Source organism: Thermobia domestica, chromosome 12 (genome assembly GCF_964235325.1).
Source record: "Thermobia domestica chromosome 12, izTheDome1.hap1.1, whole genome shotgun sequence".
Lineage (NCBI taxonomy): Eukaryota > Metazoa > Arthropoda > Insecta > Zygentoma > Lepismatidae > Thermobia > Thermobia domestica.
The window spans coordinates 209,164,914-209,187,818 of NC_137465.1; the positions used below are offsets into that span (position 1 = coordinate 209,164,914).

General features: G+C 35.4%; 1 protein-coding gene across 1 annotated transcript in view; it reads left to right on the plus strand.

Moving 5' to 3' along the window:
* Positions 1-1,460: 1,460 nt before the first annotated feature.
* The window catches only part of Suv3 (Suv3 RNA helicase), an 84,352-nt gene continuing 62,907 nt past the window's right edge, over positions 1,461-22,905 (plus strand). Inside the window, exons 1-2 of the mRNA XM_081734679.1 lie at positions 1,461-1,941; positions 20,434-20,656. Of these exons, the coding sequence (XP_081590805.1) occupies positions 1,641-1,941; positions 20,434-20,656 (524 nt within the window). The 5' untranslated portion in view covers positions 1,461-1,640. The remainder of the gene's footprint in view (positions 1,942-20,433; positions 20,657-22,905) is intronic.

A 22,905-nucleotide genomic window follows, 5' to 3' on the forward strand; every position in this document is an offset into this window, starting at 1 on the left:
GGTCCGCTCGCCCCTTCTTTCTCTCCTTCCTTGCTCGGCTATGCTCATATCACACAAAACTCACAAAATACACAGTATTAGTGTTCTAGAGAAAGAAGCAAAAAGTGATATAGGCAAGGGCGCCCATCCTGGGCGGGCCACCCTCCCCCCAAAGTTCATGTGGGCCCCATGTATTTTTATGAATATGTGTTTTTATATGATTCTTTTCGTGTTACATGTATTGTTATATGTATTTTTTATGAATGACCCCTCCAAAGTTACAGAGAAATCGGCGCCCTTGGATATAGGGCTATATTAAATAATAATAATAATAATAATAATAATAATAATAATAATAATAATAATAATAATAATAATAATAATAATAATAATAATAATAATAATACAACTTCACCCATAACAGCATATATCAATATATTAGTACAAAACAGTAGTGCAGAAGCGCACAATCAATTGTACTATTATGCTGTTACAGAAATAGTTACTTCAGATTGAAAGTATGAAGAGTGGAAATTTTACCTCATCTAGAACCTCATTCCGTATGGGTCTTGGCAAACTTTGCGGGTCGCAACGAAATTAAATAAAATCAGCCAGTAATTAAAACTACTGTGGCGAATATTGCAAACAAAAGTGCGAATATTGCTTTGCGATAACGCAAACCAGTACTGGATAAGGCCCCTGATGTATTAATATTATTCATAACTAGCAGCGTTCACCCCGCTTCGCTGCGGTCACCCCGGAACGCAATAAACTTTGTTACTTAGATAATTTTTACTTTTTCGCTTTCAAGTGATATGATAAAAACCATAGAAGATTGCAGTAAATCTTAACATTATATCGCCTGTCATTTATGTTAACCCGCCCCGCTTCGCTGCGGTCATCCCGGTGCTGGCATATTGTAAAAGTGTCTGTAAAAATAAGCAAATCAATTAAAAAATTTTAAACAGAAGATTCAAGCTATTTTCCGCTCTATATCGCCTGTCATTTATGTTAACCCGCCGAGTGACACGGTCATGCGGGTTGCATATAAATACGTTTATTTTTACCTATGATGAACTAATAACAAAGGATTTGTACGTTATGGACACTTGAATGGTCAATTATCTCAAGACACTGGTAATTAAAAATTAAAGTGATATGATAAAAACCATCTAGGGTCCAAATCCTAATAACCCCCCAAAAATGAAAGAAATTGGTTCAGCCGTATTAGCGTGATGAGCGGACAAATTTTTGTACGTTCTCTTTTATATATATAGATAACATTATTGTTCTCTCTCTCTTTTTTTTTTTTTTTTTTTTTTTTTTTTTTTTTTTTTTTTTTTTAACAGAACACAATTAAAAACTTAAAGGTTCAAAAGACGGAGCGAAATATATTTGTGATTATAACAACTTGTGGTGCAAGGTGCAACATAAAAACTTACTGTCTTCTGCTAAACGTGCAATTTGTGAACAAATGACAATCTGAGTGCGAATGTTTTATATATAATATCGTGTGCAGTGTTTTTGGTCAAGAAATTGTTCTGAAATCTTAAAAAGAAATATATGTATATTTTAATGTTATTAAGGTGATTTAAAACGAAACATATACATTATGTGTAATATATTTGGTTTCTTTATGTGTGATAATTCCTAGCACAAAAATGTTACCTAGGAACAGAATATATACACTTCTGAACATAGTTGCACTTCGCAACGAATGTTTCAGATATAATCAGAATATTTCAAAAAAGTTTTGGATTTATGAAATTTGCAGAGGAAAGAAAGATGATACGAACTTATCTTCATTATTTAAACCAGTACCAGTGAAACCAAATCCAGATGACATAAATGTTGGTGCAGAACTGACGGGTAACCTAAACAAATCGGATTTGCTAAAAGTTTTGAATAAATTTTATCAAAAACCTGAAATCAGATCATTAGCGATGGATAATGGACTAGATAGTAAGTACTTCCCCTTTACCAGTATTATACTTTCTTAAATTATATTTGAAAGTATGTTGAATACCAATAATGGGAGTAGACAGTGAATGTAAGGCAGCTTTTTGAACTTTACAGGTAAAATGTTAATTCTCAGAAGACGAATAATATTTAAATATTTTGTGTGTAGGCGACCAACCTCTAACTCAAATAGGTCTTTGTACCACAGGGTAGGTCCAGTATTTTCAGGCTTAATGACGTTATAATTTTATCATTTATCAGGAAATTCGCTATCATAGAAAGTGTTTCTTAAGGAATCCTCGGTGTACATTCACTTTAAGAGGGCTTCACTGTTTTGCCTGTAAATACTGCGTCCGGGAATATGCCATAAAACTAGTGTAAAAACTACAAACCAGCCTGTGTTAGGTGGTCACTATAAAGCACAAATGCTCTCTAACCGAGTCAGAGCAGGAGCGCAGCAGGGGGCCCGAGCGGTAACGAGGGGGTGCGCCCGTAGAAAGCAGGCGCACCAGCGACAGTGGGTATGTTACTAAAGTCACTACTTTACGTTAGGTTGATTCCTTTCGTAACACATTCACTGCGATTACTTGCCTTTACAGTTTGTACAGTTCCGACACTGCCTTCAGGAAACTATGGACGACTGACTCGTTTGTCATAGAAGGCTTGAATAAGTACTCGAATAACCTGCCATGTGCTCACATTTTTCTTTTTCACTCCATCAACACGATGGTCACATTTGAATATGTAACTGTTCCTCCATTTCTTTCTTCTTAATTTATTTCTACATTTACCACACTTTCTGCTCAATTTCAGTAATCTGTAACCCTCCACAAAACATTATAATAACTCCTGTTCCTCACCGACGTACAATATAAAAAAACTCGAAATGTCACGTAGAACTGCCACCTAATAGAGGTCTAATTGGCTTATTACACCCTAGTGTCTGACGTCAGCATGCCTCTACTTAAAATAGTACCAAGACGCATCTTTTAACATGTCAAAATAATACATTTAACTTTATTAGTTTATGCGAATTTTACAAAGAAATAACAGATTGAAAATTTCTTTCTTATAAATCCTACGCATTTTTTCATATTTCTGGACCTACTCTCCGGCATTTAACCCCTGAAATATTAACGTAGAAACAGTTCTGCAAAGTTAGCTCTATCACCATCATATTTTACTTTATAATCAACGCATACAACCTACGTATTGAGTATTATTTTTATCAGTAATATGTAATTAATGATGATTCTCTATAACGCAAATATCTTTATTAGGTATTTAACTTGTTAAAGTACTTGTCCTAACCTGAGGAAATGGTGAATATATGTGGAGTGATAGTGACTACTATCATATAATAACGAATCAACCCTTCGGGGCTCCACTGCAGCGAACTAGTTGAATTCGTGCTTTACAGTGTCTACCTAGCACAGTTTGGTTTGTTTTTTTTACAATAATAGAATGATTTTTTTTTTTTTAATGAACAACTGTTTTCTTGGTATATCAGTTAGCGGCATATTATCAATCTGTACGTAATCATTTGCAGATGCGCCAAGAAAATAACATGTTAGGGTATTATTTAATGTGAAAAAAAAGAAGAAGAAAATTATAAAGTTCCCATATTCTCCATCTGTACGCAATAAGGTATGTATTAAAATTTCGCATCACAAAATGAAATTCTTACGTATAATAAGTAACTAATATTTCAGAACAAAAATAAGTGACTTGAGAACTCAATTTTGTGCAGGTTAAGTATGAGACAATCACTTGAAATAATTGTTGGAAAATTATAATTCTTGAAGTCACTAATTTTCTATTTATTTTAGGAGGGGGGGGGGGTTGCATGCTTACATTACAGAAATATTGGCTTCTCTTAGTAGAAAATGCACTTTTCCTGTCTTAAAAAATGTTTCTTAAGGGAGAAGTGCCATTGATGGATGCAGATTAAGTTTAGGAGGGTGTACATACAACGGGGACGGACATATGGTGTAATAACACAAACCAACATACAGTAGATGCCACTAAAATAGGTTTACAGAATTTTTGTGATTAACTTCAGCAATAAATTGCGATTTCGCTTACAAAACCTAAAGAATTAATTAATTAATTAACTAATGAGCTAATATTAAAATACCAGTGTATGCCAGTTAACAAGATTAAGGATTAAGAATACATTTAAAGATTGTTAGTTTATCACCAGGACTCTTCTCTCCGCCGGCTGAACATAATTTCGCAGAGTAATACTGGTAACATGCCATAGTAATAATTCTCGTTACGGGGTACATCATCCACATTCATCTTTTAACAATACAGGTGCAAACAACATATTCGTAAGTGATTTTTTTTAACATAACTGGAGTGGGGGTTCATTATTCAATCATTTAACTACACGGACCAGTAGTCAACAGTAAACCACCGGGCAACCATCATAGTAAAATGCTACAATCCAGGTATCCTATAACATCTCATATAGTCTGAACAGCAGAAACTACACCAGGAGTAACCTACGACGTCAGTCAGTTTATTTATAAGCACAATTATAGAATACTGGCATAAGGTGGGATAGATATAGAAAGGATCAATATAGCGAATGGCAAAAAAATACACAGTGCTTACATAAAGACTGACAACTAGGGTTGAGCAATTACATGTTAAAAAAAAAAAAAAAAAAAAAAAAAACTCGTAAAATGTGTAACGTACTGGGAAGGTATATTCAACACGATGAATGGTATGATTTAAATAATAATAATAATAATAAGCTTTGAACATGTGATATATTGTTCTGAAATTTTGTAAAAACCACAAACATCTATTTGAAATCATGAACAGTGAATTTTCATTATCAGATAAATGTTAAAACTATATTTAAATTCCCATTTCTTTCAGCCCAACTTACAGTTCATTTACGCGTCCAGAGATAAAAGAATTTCTATTTTGTGTTGACTCTCTCCTTTTATGTATTTCGTAATGAATATACAACATTATTCATTAAGAATCGGTTCCTTTGTCCATATTCCTAAAAATCACATTATACGATCGACGTCAGTTTATACGATTTGCATTTCACCAGGCTGCTTTCGATTTCTTGAACTTGGAGTTCAGTGACCGACATCTTGAAACAAAACTAGATTGAGAAGACACGTCGAGAGACAGAGTAGGGAGAGTTAACGAAAGGCGACGGTGTAAAGAGGAGTTGAGTTGATTTTAAGTTTAACGCCCCGTTCAGCAGCGAGGCTATATAAGACATGGACCTACTGATTAACGTGGAATCCGAACCACATGAGCTCCGCCGGGAATTGAACCCGGGTCTCCCACGCCAGAGGCGCGTACGCTAACCGCTTAGGGTGTAAAGAGGAACTCTCCGCGACACTTAATTTTGGAACCTATGGTTTACCCATGTTTATAAGGGTAACATATATAGTTGCGTAATCTTTTATCAGCGGCAAGAATGACTTTGTTATTAGCAAGGTCCGTACTTCATGTTATTCTACTTTATAAATATATTCTAATTTCTCCACTTCTGTTCAACCCGTCTGGTAGTCCATAACCCAGACTCCATGTTCCTGAAGGCACACGACACTACATCGGGAGAATCATCGATAGAAGTATCACCGAATAATCCAGGCAAGTGCTGTGTATAATTTCATTTATCCTACGGTCTTCCTTTATCTTTCACTCTCTTACATTACAGTCTGTTTCCAATTGAAAAGTATTCAATTTCGTTTGTTAAGCAACCCGGATCACAAAGCTTCAAATATTGTGCTCCAAATATTTTTAGTTGACAAAATCCTCGGATGAGCTTGTCAGTTCTAAGTCTCCAAATTCTTAATTTTAATTTTGTTAGTACGTTTGTTAAAACGCGTAAAATGTGTAAAATGAGTTTTAGAAAAAACTAGGAATAAGTCTACAAATTAAAATAAAACGTTTTTCGCGCCGGTTTCCGTTTGGTATAGCATATATGAAGAAAATGGATTTAAAAGATTCTTCCCAAATTTGCATGGGCTCTCCTTGTGGTTTGCAATTTTATAAACTGCGTTATTGACTTTGTAAACCACCCTTTTCTGCTTAAAGAACAAATAAATATTTCGATTTGCGTGCACGATAATTTCAAAATCATTTCATAATAACGCACAAAAAGTGACATAAGGTGGGACACTGGACCGAGACTCGAGGCCGGGAGAGCCGCGGTGGCTCAGTGGTAGAGCGTTCACCTCTGGTGTTTGGGGTCCCGGGTTCGATCCCAGCCCCCGCCAAGTGAACTTTGTGGTGGACAAACACCGTGTGCATGGATTTTCTCAAGGTTCTCTCTTCATTCCACCATTTCATTCATTTCTCATAATCACCGTCTCCTTTAGCCTAACCGTTATACCCGTGGGACGTAAAACTCAAAGATTTCATTTCAAGATTTCGAGGTCGGAACCTCCAGCATACCGTGCCTATGCGTTAACCACTACTGCTACCCAGTCCACTTCCAAGAACTCTTTTTCGCTCTTTATGTGTTGTAGAATTCACATGTACAGAGGATCTGGTGTGCTAAAGAAAATCGGTTGTTTTCTAGTGTTTCAGTGAAAAACCCGTGATTTTAAAGTGCAAAACTATATTTTATTGTTGACCACAGTAAGAGAAATTTACATGATATGATAAGTGAAAGACTAAAGTTTAATGTAACACGTGTTCGAAGTGACCTCCCTGACCCTGATGTACTCCCATGCGCAAAAAAAATTGCGCGTATACTGTAACTCACGATTTTTCTCAATTATTACATTTTCCTTATGTTTATGGGTAAAATTCAGTTATTAGTATGTAGAGATAATAGAAAGCAATCCATCTAAGAAGATATTTCCAAAAAATATGATAAAATAATAAAAATATAAGCAAAAAACAAAATTATGTTCGGTTTTGTGTATACTGGCAATAATGTTTTCGAGGGAATCTTTGGAGCAGCACAGCACGATTGTAGAGGGAATTACAGAATTGGTAACAGAACAGGAGGACAGTTGAATCAAGGAACAGGAAAGTGGAGTAAAATATTGCATGTATTGGCTTAAATCTAGGGTGTAAATTGTCTGCCAAATATAAATTAGCTTCTGTAACCAAGATGTTGTACGGAAATATATAAACAAAGAGAAAAACTGTTGTCTTAAGTTTGGAAGTGACATGCTCTATAGCCATGAGCATGTATTTCTTAAGAAAAAGATAGGCAACAAAAGAAAGTCTGTGTGGTCAAGTGGGTAGAGTGACGGATTAGTAATTCTTGTACTGTTTTGACCCCAGATCGAATCCCATCCGATCCTGTTCAATTTTTTTCTTTACAAAACATTGTAGAAAGTGTATAATTTTTATGTTAATAAGAACCGAAACAATATAATAATGAAATAACTTTTTTGTTTTTCTGATGACGTATTTATTCAGAATTAGCTTACTATTTATTACTAATACCGATTGTTTTTAGTTTATGGTATGGTATGCGTAATCATTCCCTCTCCGTTTTTTTTAACACAGCAGAAGTAACTTCAAACTTCAACTCACTGCGAGTGTGTCTGTAAAAAACAAAACAAGCGCGACCTGCAGCTTTACACACAGCGTGACGAACACAATCACAGCCATAGCTCGTTGTCTGTTCTAGTGTTTCTGTGTGTGTGTGTTCCTTTTTAGAGTATTGACTCTCTCTCTCTCCTTTTGTTTCATATCAACAAGTGCAACAAATGCAAGTCTGTGTAAAAAAAATCAAGAATGCTTTCTTTAAACAAAACTAAATTTTACAGCTCTCTTTGTGAATAACACGAATGCTTCCGACGAATTATACAGTAGCATGAAAAACTGATAATAAAATGATCTAACATGTGTAAGCTTCTTTTTTTAGCGTGACAACACATTAAACAACAAATTAAATTTTTGGGATTACAAATTATCACATTACGTGTCGGTGTAGGCCTATTCGTTTTCACATTCGAGCGACGAAAGAAGAAAGTGTGGTTATAGTTATAAAAACCGAATACCAGATTTCAATGAATTCAAGTTACATGGCTCCTACATATCGAAAAAATGATTTTTCGATGTCTGTCCATCTATTCGTCTCTCGGTTTGTCACGCTTTTACACGCATTCAAATAGAGGCCATACTGTTCAACGTATCTGGACCGAATTCTAGACATAACGTTTTAATAACATACTATCTTACGAATTTTATGTCCTTCGACAGCTAAAAGTAAGGGTAATTTACTGAAGGATTAAAATTTAAAACAATTCAATTTTCTCAAGTAAGAAAGCTGTGACGATTTTATTTACTTTTTATAAATATATATTTTATTAACGAATCTGCACCGCATATGAATAATTTTTCTGAAAAAATATATATGGTGTAATTTACTGTATGGTATGCGTTCTTTTTGCAGAATTTTCTCAACCACATTTCATAAATAAACGTATCATTAATAACCTAACAAACAATTCGTTCGAAGGAGTAGCTTAATCTTAGGGTGAGCTTTACCCCGATAGTTTTCCCATTAACGCCTCAGGCAATTTTGTTCATATTTCGTAAAGAAATGTTCCATTAATAAACTAACATACAGCATAAATCGTTTATTCCGATAACATACAGAAGAAGTGGTTTTCTCAAGGGTTGAATTTTTTTGGACAATTTTCTCAGTAATAACTGAGACGAATTTGTTCTAATTTCAGTAAAATATTTTCTGTAATAATCTTACAATATGGTATAACTCGCTTGTTTCGAAAAGAAAAATCCAAAAGAGATACTTTGACAGTGAATTTTTTCCCGACGATTTGCTTAAAAATTACTCGATATACTGTCAAAATTACAGATAGAAGAGTTTACTTTTGGGGGTAAGCTTTTCCCGATGACCTTCCTAAAAAACACTCAGGAGATGTTTGTTGTTCATATTTTATAAATACATGTGACATAAATAACCTAGCTATATGGTATAATTCCCTCATCCGGAAAAACTAGAAATGGTATATTACTTTTGACAGTAAGTTTTACCCTGCGATTTTCTCAAGAACGACTCAGACGATTGTGTTCGTATTTCATTAATAAATGTTTTACGAAAACACTAACAATATAGCACAGCTCGCTTGTCCTGAAAAGATCCACAAGGGATAATTTATTCTTGGGGGTGACTTTTTTCATGATTTTCTCAGAAATTACTCAGACGCTTTTGCTTATAGTTCACATACAATTATATCCTTAATAATTCTAATATATGGATCAAGTTATTTCTAACGAAAATATGACCAATGGGTACTTTACTTTTGGGCCTGAAGTTTCTTCTAGCAAAGTTTTCCAAAACATTATTTTATTCGCAATTTCCCAAATAAATGTTTCAATAATAGTTACAGCCTAACATAAGTCAGTGTAAAAAATTCGAGCGAGAAAGTACAGTGCGTTTGCTCCGTATCCTTTCTTAAATATGTTTTTTAATGTTACACCTAATCACAATTTTCCGAACAAAATCGAAACTTCTTTTTAAATGTGCCTTGTTGTGGTCAAATGGTTCAAGTGCATTGGTTCTGGATTTGATTTCCAGTGAGAGCTAGTGTATTTTCATCCAAGAGATGTGACACGTCAGTGCAAAGAAAAAAGTGTTTAAATAAGCCTAACCAAGCTAATCAACAAAAGAAACAATACAATGTTACGAAATTATCGTAGAAACGTTGTTAATATTAGGTGGGTGCGACTGAAATGTCCAAACGATTATTGTCAATTCCAAAGGCCTTTGTTTTCGTCCGGCGGGAGCTCATGTGGTTCGGATTCTACGTTAATCAGTAGGTCCACGTCTCATATAGCTTCGCTGCTGAAAGGGACGTTAAACTCAAAATCACATCACACATCTTTGTTTTCCCCTTTGTTTTAAATGTCTCTGAGCAGCTTAGTGGCTAAGCGGTTAGCGTACGCGCCTTTGGCGTGGAGGACCCGGCTTCGATTCCCGGCGAGAGCTCACGTGCTTCGGAGTCCACGTTAATCAGTAGGCCGACGTCTCATATAGCTTCGTTGCTGAGCGAGACGTTAAACTCAAACTCAATGTCTTTGTTCATAAATGTCTTTGTGTATGGTTTTGCATATACGTGGCATGGACATTAAATTTTGATTTCTACGCCATATGTATCTAATTACATACACAGCTATAGAACGAACACAACAAACTTGGAATATCTACATTGTTTGCGTATGGAAAATAATCACGCTCTACTGCACAGGAGAGCCGTGTGTATGGAATTCCATACACATGGCAATCAATGTAATAAGAAATGTATAATAATAAGAATTAATAATAATAATAATAATAATAACCAGAAAACGATACGATCACTTACATAATTTATAAATATAAGTTAACATTTAATAAGCATATAACTACAATGGAATTAAGTTGTTTCTCTCTCTCCCTGAACGCAACAGCCCTTATTGTGCTAAGGCGTAGAAGGGAACTTGTGGCACTCACGATTTGGGGCGGTGTGTGGTCACAACTTCGGATCCCTTTGTTGTTAGTCCTAGCTTTCTAGACGGATGCAGTTATTCGTCCAAGAGATGTGACGTAGAATATACAAGCAAATAAATTTTGTATTACTATTAAAGTAAATAATTATACTCATTCCCTCAATGTGATACTTGTGGTTGCTTAACCGTATACAGACAGCTGATCCATGGGAGAATCGTTGATAATAATAATAATAATAATAAAATAACAGAAGCTCGACAAATATTCTTGCAAATAATAGGAAAAAGTTTGCGTCACACAGTTCACTTTGCTGGATACACCAGTGTGCCGCGTTATACCGATTGTGGCACACTGGAATATAGGGTGTTTTATTTTTTTCCAACTATTCCAACTGCTTCAATTGAAATGGATCTATAATAATAAGAGAGTGAATTTAGTCTTCTTGCTCTTCGATTTAGAAATAAGGTTCACGAGAATTTCATAAAAGAATAATATACTCAGAATTGTATATAGTAGTTTGTTTTATTCGAAATTACATACTTCCTGCAACTGTTTTTTGATTGAAATGATTTGAAATGAAATCTTTAAGTTTTACGTCCCACGATTATGCCGGATAGGCTAAAGGAGACAGTGATGATAAGAAATGAATGAAATGGTGGAATGAAAAAAGTGGGATAAAACGGGAGAACCTCGAGAAAACCCACGCACAGTGTTTGTCCAGCACAAGGTTCACTTGGCGCGAGCATAGATCGAACCAAAGACTCCATGCACCAGAGGTAAACGCTCTACCACTGAAACACCGTGGGCTCTGAAATTACTTAAAGGAGAAAGGGACTACTTTATGAAAACTTGATGACGAACACATTTGTTAAAAAATGCCAGCTTTTCGTGAAATATTGCTTATAGACAGGGGCGGATTAAGGCTTTTGGGGACCTAGAACCGACTGTTTTAAGGGGGCCCTATGTTAAGAATAGTTCCAGTGCATAAATTTTCTTTTCTGCCTTCCACAGCCTCATAGGCTTATGGAACTACCGAGAACTATGCTGTAATATTTGAATGTGCTCCAAGTTTAGAATAATTAGTTTAGTTAAATTCATTATTAACAATTAAATAATTGCATTCATTATTAACAGGTAAATGCTGCTCATAGAAAGACTTAAATCTAGCGATACCGCAAGCGTAACGAGCGGGAAAAAAAAATAGCATCGGTCTGAAGCCTATAATATAATAAGTTGATTACTATATTTTAGTATTAAACAGAGGGATTTTAAAGGGCCCCCTGAGCTTGGGACCCCGAAGCCTGGGCTCCATTGGCTCCGCCCTTAATCCGCTAATGCCTACAGATTATAAATTAAAGGGGATGGGACGGGTCCGTTCTAAAAATTCCGGCCCGTGCAGACCTCTAGCCCCTGTGTATATGCTATCTTTGAAAATACAGTAGAGTTTCGCTTATCCGACATGAAACAGGCAGGCAGAACGCTGGATAATATGGATGTATTAAGGAAAGACCTATTAAAAGTCAAACTATGATATAATTTTACATATTACGCATCTAATTATCATGTTTTGCAAGAAACAAATACAATGCATTGACTCAGTGACGTATCCAGCGTGAGGTCCTGGAAGCTGTCCCTTACCAAACCTCAAGCACTTTAATAAACCTACTTTTTCCCTTTTGAGGTTCTTTTATGTCAGATTACTTTGAGTCAGTGTCCAAACTGTGGACAATGCGTTGTTGTTATAATTCTAACAAGTAACACTTCCCAAGTGTAACACTCCGATTTTGATAAAATTTGGCAGGTAGATACTACACATAAAATAAACAAATAAGTGCTTCTTTATTTTTTGCTGAAAAACGGTTTTAGGGGGCAAAAGCCCTCACCCAAAATTTTGAAAGTTGACGCCCGAAAGGCAAAAACAAGTGGACCAAAGTGAACGAAATTGTAAACAGATATTGCGGACATAAAATTAGGAAATACGTGTTTTGTATTTTCCTGGAAAAAACGGTTAGGTGGGGCACAGACCCCTCCAAACCTTTGATCATAAAATATCAAAAGTGCTAATAACAGTATGCCAGAAGTGCCTAAATTTACACAAAGAATTGGAACAAAACTTTGTGTTAGTACAATAAGCAAAAATTAAACAAATACGGATTTTTTATTTCCTGTGAAAAAACGGTTTTAGGGGGCAAAAGGTCCCACCCAGAATTTTGAAATTGGACGCAAGAAAGGCAAGAAGAAATGGACCGAACTGAATGAAATTGTTCACAAATGTTGTAGAGGTAAGATGAGGGAATACGTGCTTCGTATTTTCCTGAAAAGAAAAAAAAAAAACTGTTGAGTGGACCGAGGCGTTGAGTGTCGGAAGGAAAGGGCCGAAGCGAATGAAATTGTCTGTAGATATTGGATATGAAAAATAAAGCCTCTCGTGTTTCACAAGCGTCTCCATCAGATTTCTTCAAATTTGGCAGATCAACAAGCACAAACAGTTAGCGTATTTTGTAGTATATCACGAGGCAACTTTAAACCTTATAATGTTTTTCCGCATAAACAAAAACACATGCCGATTAATTTCCTGTTTGTTGTTGATGTGCCAAAATTGATAGGGACATCTTAAAAACACGAAAGTCCTTATTTTACATACAGTCTATACAATATCTACACACATTTTCATTTGCTTCGGTCCATTCCTTCCTGCACTTTTACGGTAATATTTACTTTTTTTTTTTTTTTTTTTTTGGAGGGGCTCTAGGCCCCAACACTGTTTTGTCGTACAAATTAAAACGCATTTCATTTATTGTTTTGCACATTGTCCCTATACGAAGTTTCGTTGCAATTCTCCATACTCTTTAGGAACTTCTGACGTATACTTATTTGCACTTTTAATATTTCGTAATCAACAGCTTAGAAGGTCCGTTCCCCACTCAACCGCTTTTTTCCAGGAAAATACGAAACACAATTACCTCAATTTACGTCTAGAATATCTATGCACGATTTCAAAATTTTGGGTGGGGAATTCTTCCCCCTAAAACCATTTTTTCGCAGAAAATAAACCCGTATTCGTTTGTTTTTTGCGTATTGTCCCTATACAATGTGTCGTTCAAATTCTTCATGTTTTTTAAGCACTTCTGACATACTATTATTAGCACTTTTGATATTTCACGATCAAAGTTTTGGAGGGGTCTGTGTCCCTCCCAAACGTTTTTCTTTTTTTTTGCAGAAAAATACGGAACCCGTATTCCCTCATTTTTCGTCTGCAATATCTTTGCACAATTTCATTCATTTCGGTTCACTTCTTCTTGCCTTTCGGGCGTCAACTTTCAAAATTTTGGATGGGGGCTTTTGTCCCCTAAAACCATTTTTCCGCAGAAAATAAAAAACAGGTATTCGTTTAGTTTTTGCGTATTGTCCATACACAAAGTGTCGCTGGAATTCTTCGTCCTTTACACACATCAGACATATTGTTACTAACACTTTTGATATTTCATGATCAAAGGTTTGGAGGGGTCTGTGCCCCACCTAACCGTTTTTCCAGGAAAATACAAAACACGTATTCCTTCATTTTACGTCTGCAATATCTGTGCACAATTTCGTTCACTTTGGTCCACTTTTTTTTATCTTTCGGGCGTTAACTTTCAAAATTTTGGGTGAGGGCTTTTGCCCCCTAAAACCGTTTTTCCGCAGAAAATAAAAAAAACATGTATTCGTTTATTTTATGTGTAGTATCTGCCTGTCAAATTTTATCAAAATCGGAGTGTTACACTTGGGAAGTGTTACTTGTAAGAATATACCGTAATGCCATTGATACCAGGTGGAATTAAAGAACACTTTTAAATGGGATTACAATTTCGTTTCCGTTCTGTTTATAACATTACTGTATTAGAACGATACACTCATTACCATTTGCTACTTTTGTTATGTGATATACGTAGCAGACAGTTTTCCTTACATGTCTCTAGAAAATATTTTTTGATTTCGTTTGTGTTAGAATGCAGTTTGACCGGTTCATAAATGAAAAGTAAGAAATGTTTAAGAGAAATACAGAACTGTTGCATTATTATTATTATTATTATTATTATTATTATTATTATTATTATTATTATTATTATTATTGATATTTTTGAAATATTAGAATTAATGCTTACGAGCTTTCGTGTCGGGCCCCCTCCGAAAAGTAAAGCTGGATATGTGCCTGCACTGAATGATAGACGTATGAGTCAAGGTATAGACGGGCGTGCTAGGCGATCGAGTCCGGAGCATCAAAAACAGACTAAGACCACAACTTGCAGATTTTCTTGCCGATTGATGCTGCTTTTTACCTGCTATGATATGTCGGATAATAATGTGAAATAAACGACGGTCAAGACCATGGCGTATTGGTGTTTCATGCACCTAGACCTGTAAAATATTTGTGCCGAAATCATCTTTCATCCACTAGCTAAATTTGTGGGTATGATCGCACATCTTGCCTTATAAAGTATAGTCTTATAAAGAATATATATAGCATGCTAAAAACCTAAAGACCAAATTCAATGATTTTCTATAGTTTTCTTTTTTAATAACGGGAAACTTGTTTATTTCATCACGATAAATCACGTTTGATACTATGTCTGTTTCTGTCTATATATATTTTTCATACTTTATTGGAGACAAATTTGTTTTTTTGTTTTTTTTTTTTTTTTTTTTTTCAAGAAAAGAGGATGATAAAAGAAGCTATATAACAGCATAAACTGAAAGCAATGGCTATTACTAATAGTACACTAATTCTAAATAAATACGTCATCAGAGGAAACAAAAAGTTATTTCTTTATTGTATTGTTTCAGTTTTTATTAACATACAAATTATACACTTCTATAATGTTTCGTAAAAATAAAAATAAAAAATTGAACAGGATCGGATGAGATTCGATCTGGGGTCAAAACAGTATAAGAATTACTAATCCGTCACTCTACCCACTTGACCACACAGACTTTCTTTTGTTGCCTATCTTTTTCTTAAGAAATAAATGCTTATGGCTATAGAGCATGTCACTTCCAAACTTAAGACAACAGTTTTTCTCTTTGTTTATATATTTCCGTACAACATCTTGGTTACAGAAGCTAATTTATATTTGGCAGACAATTTACACCCTAGATTTAAGCCAATACATGCAATATTTTACTCCACTTTCCTGTTCCTTGATTCAACTGTCCCCCTGTTCTGTTACCAATTCTGTAATTCCCTCTACAATCGTGCTGTGCTGCTCCAAAAATTCCCTCGAAAACATTATTGCCAGTATACACAAAACCGAACATAATTTTGTTTTGTGCTTATATTTTTATTATTTTATTATATTTTTTGGAAATATCTCCTTAGATGGATTGCTTTCTATTATCTCCACATACTAATAACTGAATTTTACCCATAAACATAAGGAAAATGAAATAATTGAGAAAAATCGTGAGTTACAGTATACGCGCAATTTTTTTTTGCGCATGGGAGTACATGTTATCAAAAACCTTGCCACAGGTGACGTGAATAACTGCTGCCGTACACTGCTCAATATTTGCTCTTAATTCATTTAAAGATCGAAGTTTAAGCTTGAGGTAACCCCATAAAAAAATCATAAGGATTAATTCCTGGGCTGCATGGAGGCCACTCTAAGTCGTCCCCTCCCCCCCCCCCAAAAAAAAGAAAAAAACGATGGATGGCGACTAGAGATCACACGATTGCGGAATTCTGTGTGAAGGAAATTAAGGACAGGTTCTGTTGTATGCGTGCTATCTCCATCCTGCTGGAACCATTGCCGACGAAGGCCCGGATAATACTCAAGCATTTCCAAATAATTTTCTGATGTGACATAGCCACCAAAGAAGAAAGGTCGAATTAAGCCACGTTTTGATACACCACAACCAAACCAAAACCTTTTACCGGATGCAAACATGAGAATACCATTTCATGCGAATTTTCTGCTACCCAAAATCTTACATTTTGTTTGTTTACTTCACCTGACAGATAAATGTAAGCTTCGTCTGTACACCACAAATGTTCAATAAGGTCTGGGTCATCAGCAGTTAACGCACTGAACTGATTTGCAAAATGCAGACGCTTTCTTTTTGCAATGTCTGTTAATTTTTGAAGCATCTGCATTTTGTAGGGGAACATTTGCAGGTCTTTTCGCAGAATACGCCAACATGATGTTACGAATATTGTGTTTTCTGCCGACAAACGTCGCAGAGATTTTTTAGTCGGGTTATTCACAACAGTTGCTCGCAATACTGCAATACGGTGTTCTGGATCCCTCTCTTCGAAGTCCTGTAACATTACCAGTCTTATTGAACTGATCAACATAACGCCGTATGGACTTAGTGGATGGTGCCCATGCACAATGATTCTCCAGTCGGAATCGTCATTGGACACCAACAAGTCAGCGTGATTCAATGAACGAAGTTACCAATCGGATATTTTGCTGTAACATGAGTTTAAGGTCCGCCATTATTATACTGTACTATGCAACATGAAAAAAAAATGTAAGACAAAATTTATACTTCGTTTGCTCTGTATTTACATATATCTATTACTATACTATTATGCAATTAAATTTTGTAGCCACTAGAAATCACGGCTTTTTGGATGAAACACCTGTATTTTACGCTTCATATTTTACGTTTTAAATCCTCTGAGGTCGGCAGGTTTTAAGATAGAGAATCTATGGTGAAATGAGGGACAATTGTACAATGCGACAACAGTGCTTGCTTTTGATATCCATTTGCCTTCGAGGTCGCCCCGCTAACAATTTTCTGCACTCACAGAAACCCACTCCACCTCACACTTGCTGTCGGTTTCAGTTTTCATTGCTGTGTCCGCTCCGCCACGCAACACATGTTCTTTATGTAAACTCTGAAAGATTAGACTTCGCTTCAGTTGATGCAAAACCTGCGTTTTAATGTTTTAGTGTTTAATCACTGATCTATAAGAAATCTTGAATCAAAGAATTTATTTTAAACATCACCACCAGCGAAATTTCTAACAGAAGCTGTCACCTCTTAACCTGGCGTCCCCATCGTGGCATAGATAAAGGTTATATCCAACATATAGCGACCTCTATCTTGAACATAAACTACGACTAAGTCGTTATACCTAAACAACTGAATACTGGTGAATAGCTCTTTACATGAGACAATAGCAGTCAGTCAGTTATCGGAAGTTCTGTCCTATATATGACCATGTAATCTGCACCCCAGTTACCAGACACCGTACATACCCATGTGATTTTTAATTTCCGTACGTGTGGTTATTAATTTCTCCACTTGAAATCAACATCTTTAAAGTTCCCACGTAATAACTTTACATTCTTACTTTGAACAGCTGTTAACATATTATTTTTTTCACAACCTACAGCAGGCTCTGTTTAAAATTAACGACAGTTAGTGGGCAATACCTGTACGAAGCTGCTAATTACCAGCCATTTTTTTTTTCTGTCGCGCGTTTCTGTTGTCTATATGCGTTAGTCAAATGTTTAATTTAAACCTAAAATCTTTCGTCCCATTCAGGGAAGAAATTATTATAATCCGGAAATGTTGCAGAATATTATTAATACAGTGTGTTGTAGTTTAATAATTTTGAAAAATATATTTTTTTTAAAACAAAGTTTAAAGTAGCAAATAGAATATAAATGTACCGTGTAATGGAGGGGAGTAAGAGACTGAAACTTTTCTTAGATTGTCTCTCTCTGGCTCTTTGGTTCGTTCGCTATCTAGTGTGCACAGACTGTTGCTCGAAATCAAAAGAAGATTAATAATGGATTTCTACTTAGATCGGAAATAGTTTTGAATGAATATAGAAAGATAAGAGAGGAGCCACAGACTATTTTTACTGGATGAATTTTCCAGTTCGTTACAGCTTCTAACATGGTAAGAACCTAATCTCAATGAATATGTTAGTTTCAAATTTTAAAAAAAGTAATTTTTCATAACAATCACGCCAGCTCACCATATTATACCTCGTTTTAGGATCTTCGTCGATATATAGTTAAATAGAAACTTTCGGCGCAGGAGATCCACTGTCGATTAGCGGTGGAAGCTCATGTGGTTTGAATTCTACTTTTGACCTCTTCTGAAGTGTCAAATTACCTTGATAAGGTACTGTAGTACGTAAAGCAGTTTAGCACATGGAATATGGATTTTCTCCCACAACCCTTTTATTATAAAAGTTTCATTATATATAAATATAACACACAAAATCACTCTATTGTGGTTCAAAGACCAATAAAATGTTCTCTACGTAGTTTGTGTGGGTAAATAGTGTCTCAGGGCCCAGGCAGCCAACGGAAGGATATCACAGTTTCAGGCAAGCTGGTCGAAGCAAGTAAAAAGAGATTGAGGTACCGCAGAGCTCCAGGCAAGCTAAGGGGGCAGGGAAACTAACACCTCCAGGGAAAATGGGTAGGTGCGGTTAGGATCTCTCAGTGCTCCAGGCAACCAAAGAGAGGAATTGAATTCCCACAGAGCTCCAGGTAGCTTTAATCGGCAGGAGACTTCAGAGCTCCAGGTAACCTCAGAAAAGGGATGATTGGCAGAAACTGATGCTGATGAAGCTCTTACATCGTGTTTTATACCCTGTTCTGGAGAGCGGTGGCGCTAGTGTTCCTCTTCTGTAACATGACTTGGTGGTGACAGTGGCTGTCGTCTTCTTGCTAATAGTAGTTTTAAAAGATTATGTGATTTTGTTTGCAAACAAGTAACGTGTTGTTTACAATATAGACCACGTGTAGGATATTAAAATAGTCTCTGTACTGAAAAGGAACGTTAGCTTGAAGTCAACCAAGCAACCATCCTCGTTTCGTTCATTGTAAACTAGGTTATAAGGTGATACGAATAAATTGCTGATCACTACATGTTGGAAAAAGTAGAAATTTTTAACAAATTGCAACGTTTGTTTCGTTTCCCAAAGGCAGTCCTTGCTTTTTTAGTTGAAATCAGCTGAGACGTGTATTTCTAATGTGTTGTACGCATCTATGCAAGGAACCATCTTCTTGTAACCTTTTATGCATAATGGCATGTACAGCGTGACGATAGGACTCATTCTGTCTCTATATTTGTCCTACAACATCATGTCCGTGGGTTTCCTCGGGGTACTTCCTTTCTCCCACATTCTCCTTCCACCATAATTCACTAGTCTTAATCATCTGTCTCCCTTAGCCTAACAGGCATAATTGTGGGACATTAAAATGGAAGATTTCATTTCATATATTTGTCCTCCCATGAGACCATATCGTGCTTCAGAAGCATAAATTGTGAGAACTAACACAATATATTGCTCATATCTCTACTGCAAAGAAAAAACAATTTTTGATTACATTCGGTGACCTCCATCATTTTTCTCAGTTGGTAATTTGACAGTTAAAAAGGGGTTTCTCTTCTTTTTATCATCCTCACATAGAAGAGGACATATCAAAGACAAATAAAAGAGTTGCAGCGTTAGCTCCTGTACAGCATGTTCCGAAAATTAGACGTTAGATCTTGGGAGACTTTAGTCCCCTACGGTTTGATGGGGCCAGAAGGCTCACGTTTAAGATTTTCAGTACTTAAGTGCAGGGTTCTATCGGTCACGAAAGTCATGAAAAAGTCACGAAATTTAGCTTTTGAGTCACGATTTATATATATATATATATATATCTGTACAAATATAAGTACAAACTGGAAAAATTTATTGTATAAAACGTCAAAATTCACCACCAAAAATGTCTATGGTCGGCTTTAGACGCTACTAAATCGCAAGCAAAGCATTCTTCTATCGCATGCATGAAAATTCGGCCTAATTTGCACTTAAGTTCGCTCTTCAGAATGTTAGGAAATTTTATGGTTTGGTTAAGAAAAGGTCACGAAATTTCATTTTGGAATTTGAGTAGACACCCTGAAATGTTAAGATCGTCGTTATAACTTTGCATCTTTAGTGCATTCTAAGATGAGGGGTCAATGTTGTTTACATTTCTAATATTATAACAAAAATAAACAAAACTTGAACTCAGTAAGTTGATTGTTTATTCTCTTTCCAGATTATCTTCTGCACCAAGCGTATGTGAGCTTCCGTCGCTACTGTTTAGAGGCCGAAGCACTCCCAGTAGATCTTCATGTGGTTGTTAGTGACATCCTTCAAGGTGCTGGACACGTTAATGACATTTTTCCGTACTTCTTACGCCATGCCAAACAAATTTTCCCTCATTTAGAGTGTATGGATGACTTGAGGAAGATCAGCGACCTGAGATCGCCTCCAAATTGGTAAGACATTTTGAGTTTCAAAAATTGAGGGTAACGATTTTCCAAAAGTGCCAATTTATTCAACTTTTAATAATTAACCTGCATTATACCACAATTTGTAAGATGATTTCGAGAGCCCTCCTGCCCCCTTCCTCAGTCATTATTCAAAAAGATGTACGCAGATATAGACGATTTTTGATTTGTCCTTTACTAATACTAAAAGTCACCTTGGCAAGTTTTTACTTTGGTCATTTCATTCAATGAATCGATTCATAGGGAACTAGTTCTTCAGAATAGTTCGTTCAATATCTCTATATCACTAGGAACTAGTTCCGTATAAATCGAATCAGATAGAAATCATGATGGTTCAGACTGTAATGTTTGTACAATTATTTTAAACATTGCCAGATTCAAATGCTGATAGATTTCAGGGCTGACAGCGAGTCTGTGACAAACCTTAAAAATTTGAACTAGGAACTAAATTCTTGGTTTTCAAAAATTTATATTTTTTTTATATATATCAGATAAAAAGGGGGAGCAAAGATAAATTAATATATACGCCTGCTTATTGTAAATTGTTTCTACGATGATAAAATAACATTATATGAGTTTCTTTAGAGCAGGGTGGAAAAAAATCATGATTTTTTTCAAAAAAATCATTTTTGTTGATTTTTTTGATTTAAATCGATTTTTTTGATTTAAATCAAATCTTTCTCCTCGTATAATGCAAGTCGCGAACTGAAGAAAAAGCATTAGGAATTAGTATTAAATGCTAATTATGCCATTTAAGTGAAAGTATTGGGGTTGAATTTTGAATTATCCCCAATCGTTAACCTATATCAATCCCAAACAATGTTTCTTAACCCTTTTAAATTATGGCTCTTTTCAAACGTAAATTATAGACTTTCAGTCAAGCAGCTACAGCATCATCCCTATTTATCCTAGGATCATGGTACGTACATCACTCTTTTTAGAATAGAACAGTTTTTGAAACGGTAATATTCACATTTCCCTATCATGTCCCTGAAGCGGGAAATTTTGAGAGTAATCGGCATTTTTTTTTTTACTTTTTTTTTAAAAAAAAAATTAATCCCCTCTGGATTCCCCTGTGTTAACGCACAGATCTCAAAATCAACTGGGAAATACTAAGGGGTGTACTGAATGTATGTACAAAATTGCAAGCTTCTATCTTGAGTACTAAGGGTGAGGAAATTATTTAACAATGAGCTAAGAACATTCCCACGATGGCCCGGATGTAATATGTAATATAAAAATTTCCTCAGACATCTCCATTTATCCTAGGATCATGATTTGTACATTATTCTCTTCAGAATAAAACAAATTTTCAAACGTGTCCCTTCAAATGTCTCCATCATGTATCTGGGGCGGGTAAATCACGTAAAAATGGATTTTCTGTTAAAAATATATATATTTTTTTTTTTTTTTTTAAATAATACCTCTGTGGACCCTTGCCCCAGTTTTAAGGCAGAGATCTGAAACAAATCTGAAAAATACTGAGGGGTGCACTGAGTACATGTACAAAATTTCAATCTTGTAGGTGAAAAGTAAGCCCGCGAAAAATAATATTCCTCAAATACCCCAGATTCCCGTATAAAACAGGATCTCAGATAACAGTTTCCTGCGACATCCCTATTTATCCTAGGAGCATACTACGTACGTCATTTTCTTCAGAATAGAACAGCCTTTGAAACGGTACCATTCATATGTTTCCATCTGAGACGGGAAAATCACGAAAAAAGCTGTTTTTGTTAAAAATATATATATATATATTTAAACATTTTTGAATCTCTGGACCCCGCTGTTTCCACAGAGATCTGAAAACATCTGAAAATTATTAAGAGGTGCACTGAACGAGTGTGCAAAATTTCAGTCTTCTGAATGCAAAATATAGCCCGCAAAATGCCAAATAATAATAATAATAATAATAATACGCATAACAAAAAAATCATTTTTTAAATTTGACGTCAACGCAGAAAGGCGTGAAAGCATATGTAACATGTTCTAGAATGCCTCCACTCTTGAAGAAAACGAAGTAAAAAGCCTTATTGGTACTTTTTTAATCGAATAATGAAGATTCTACCCTATCACCTAAAAATATAATATAATTTAAATAGAATAATTTAATTATATAATTTAAAAGGTTAAGCATTAAGGAAAAAGCACAGCAACATTTATCAAAATGACACTTTTTCACAAAAGCTACTTATATTTGCCAGGGGCCTATTTTTAAAAACTCAGAACTAGCTTGC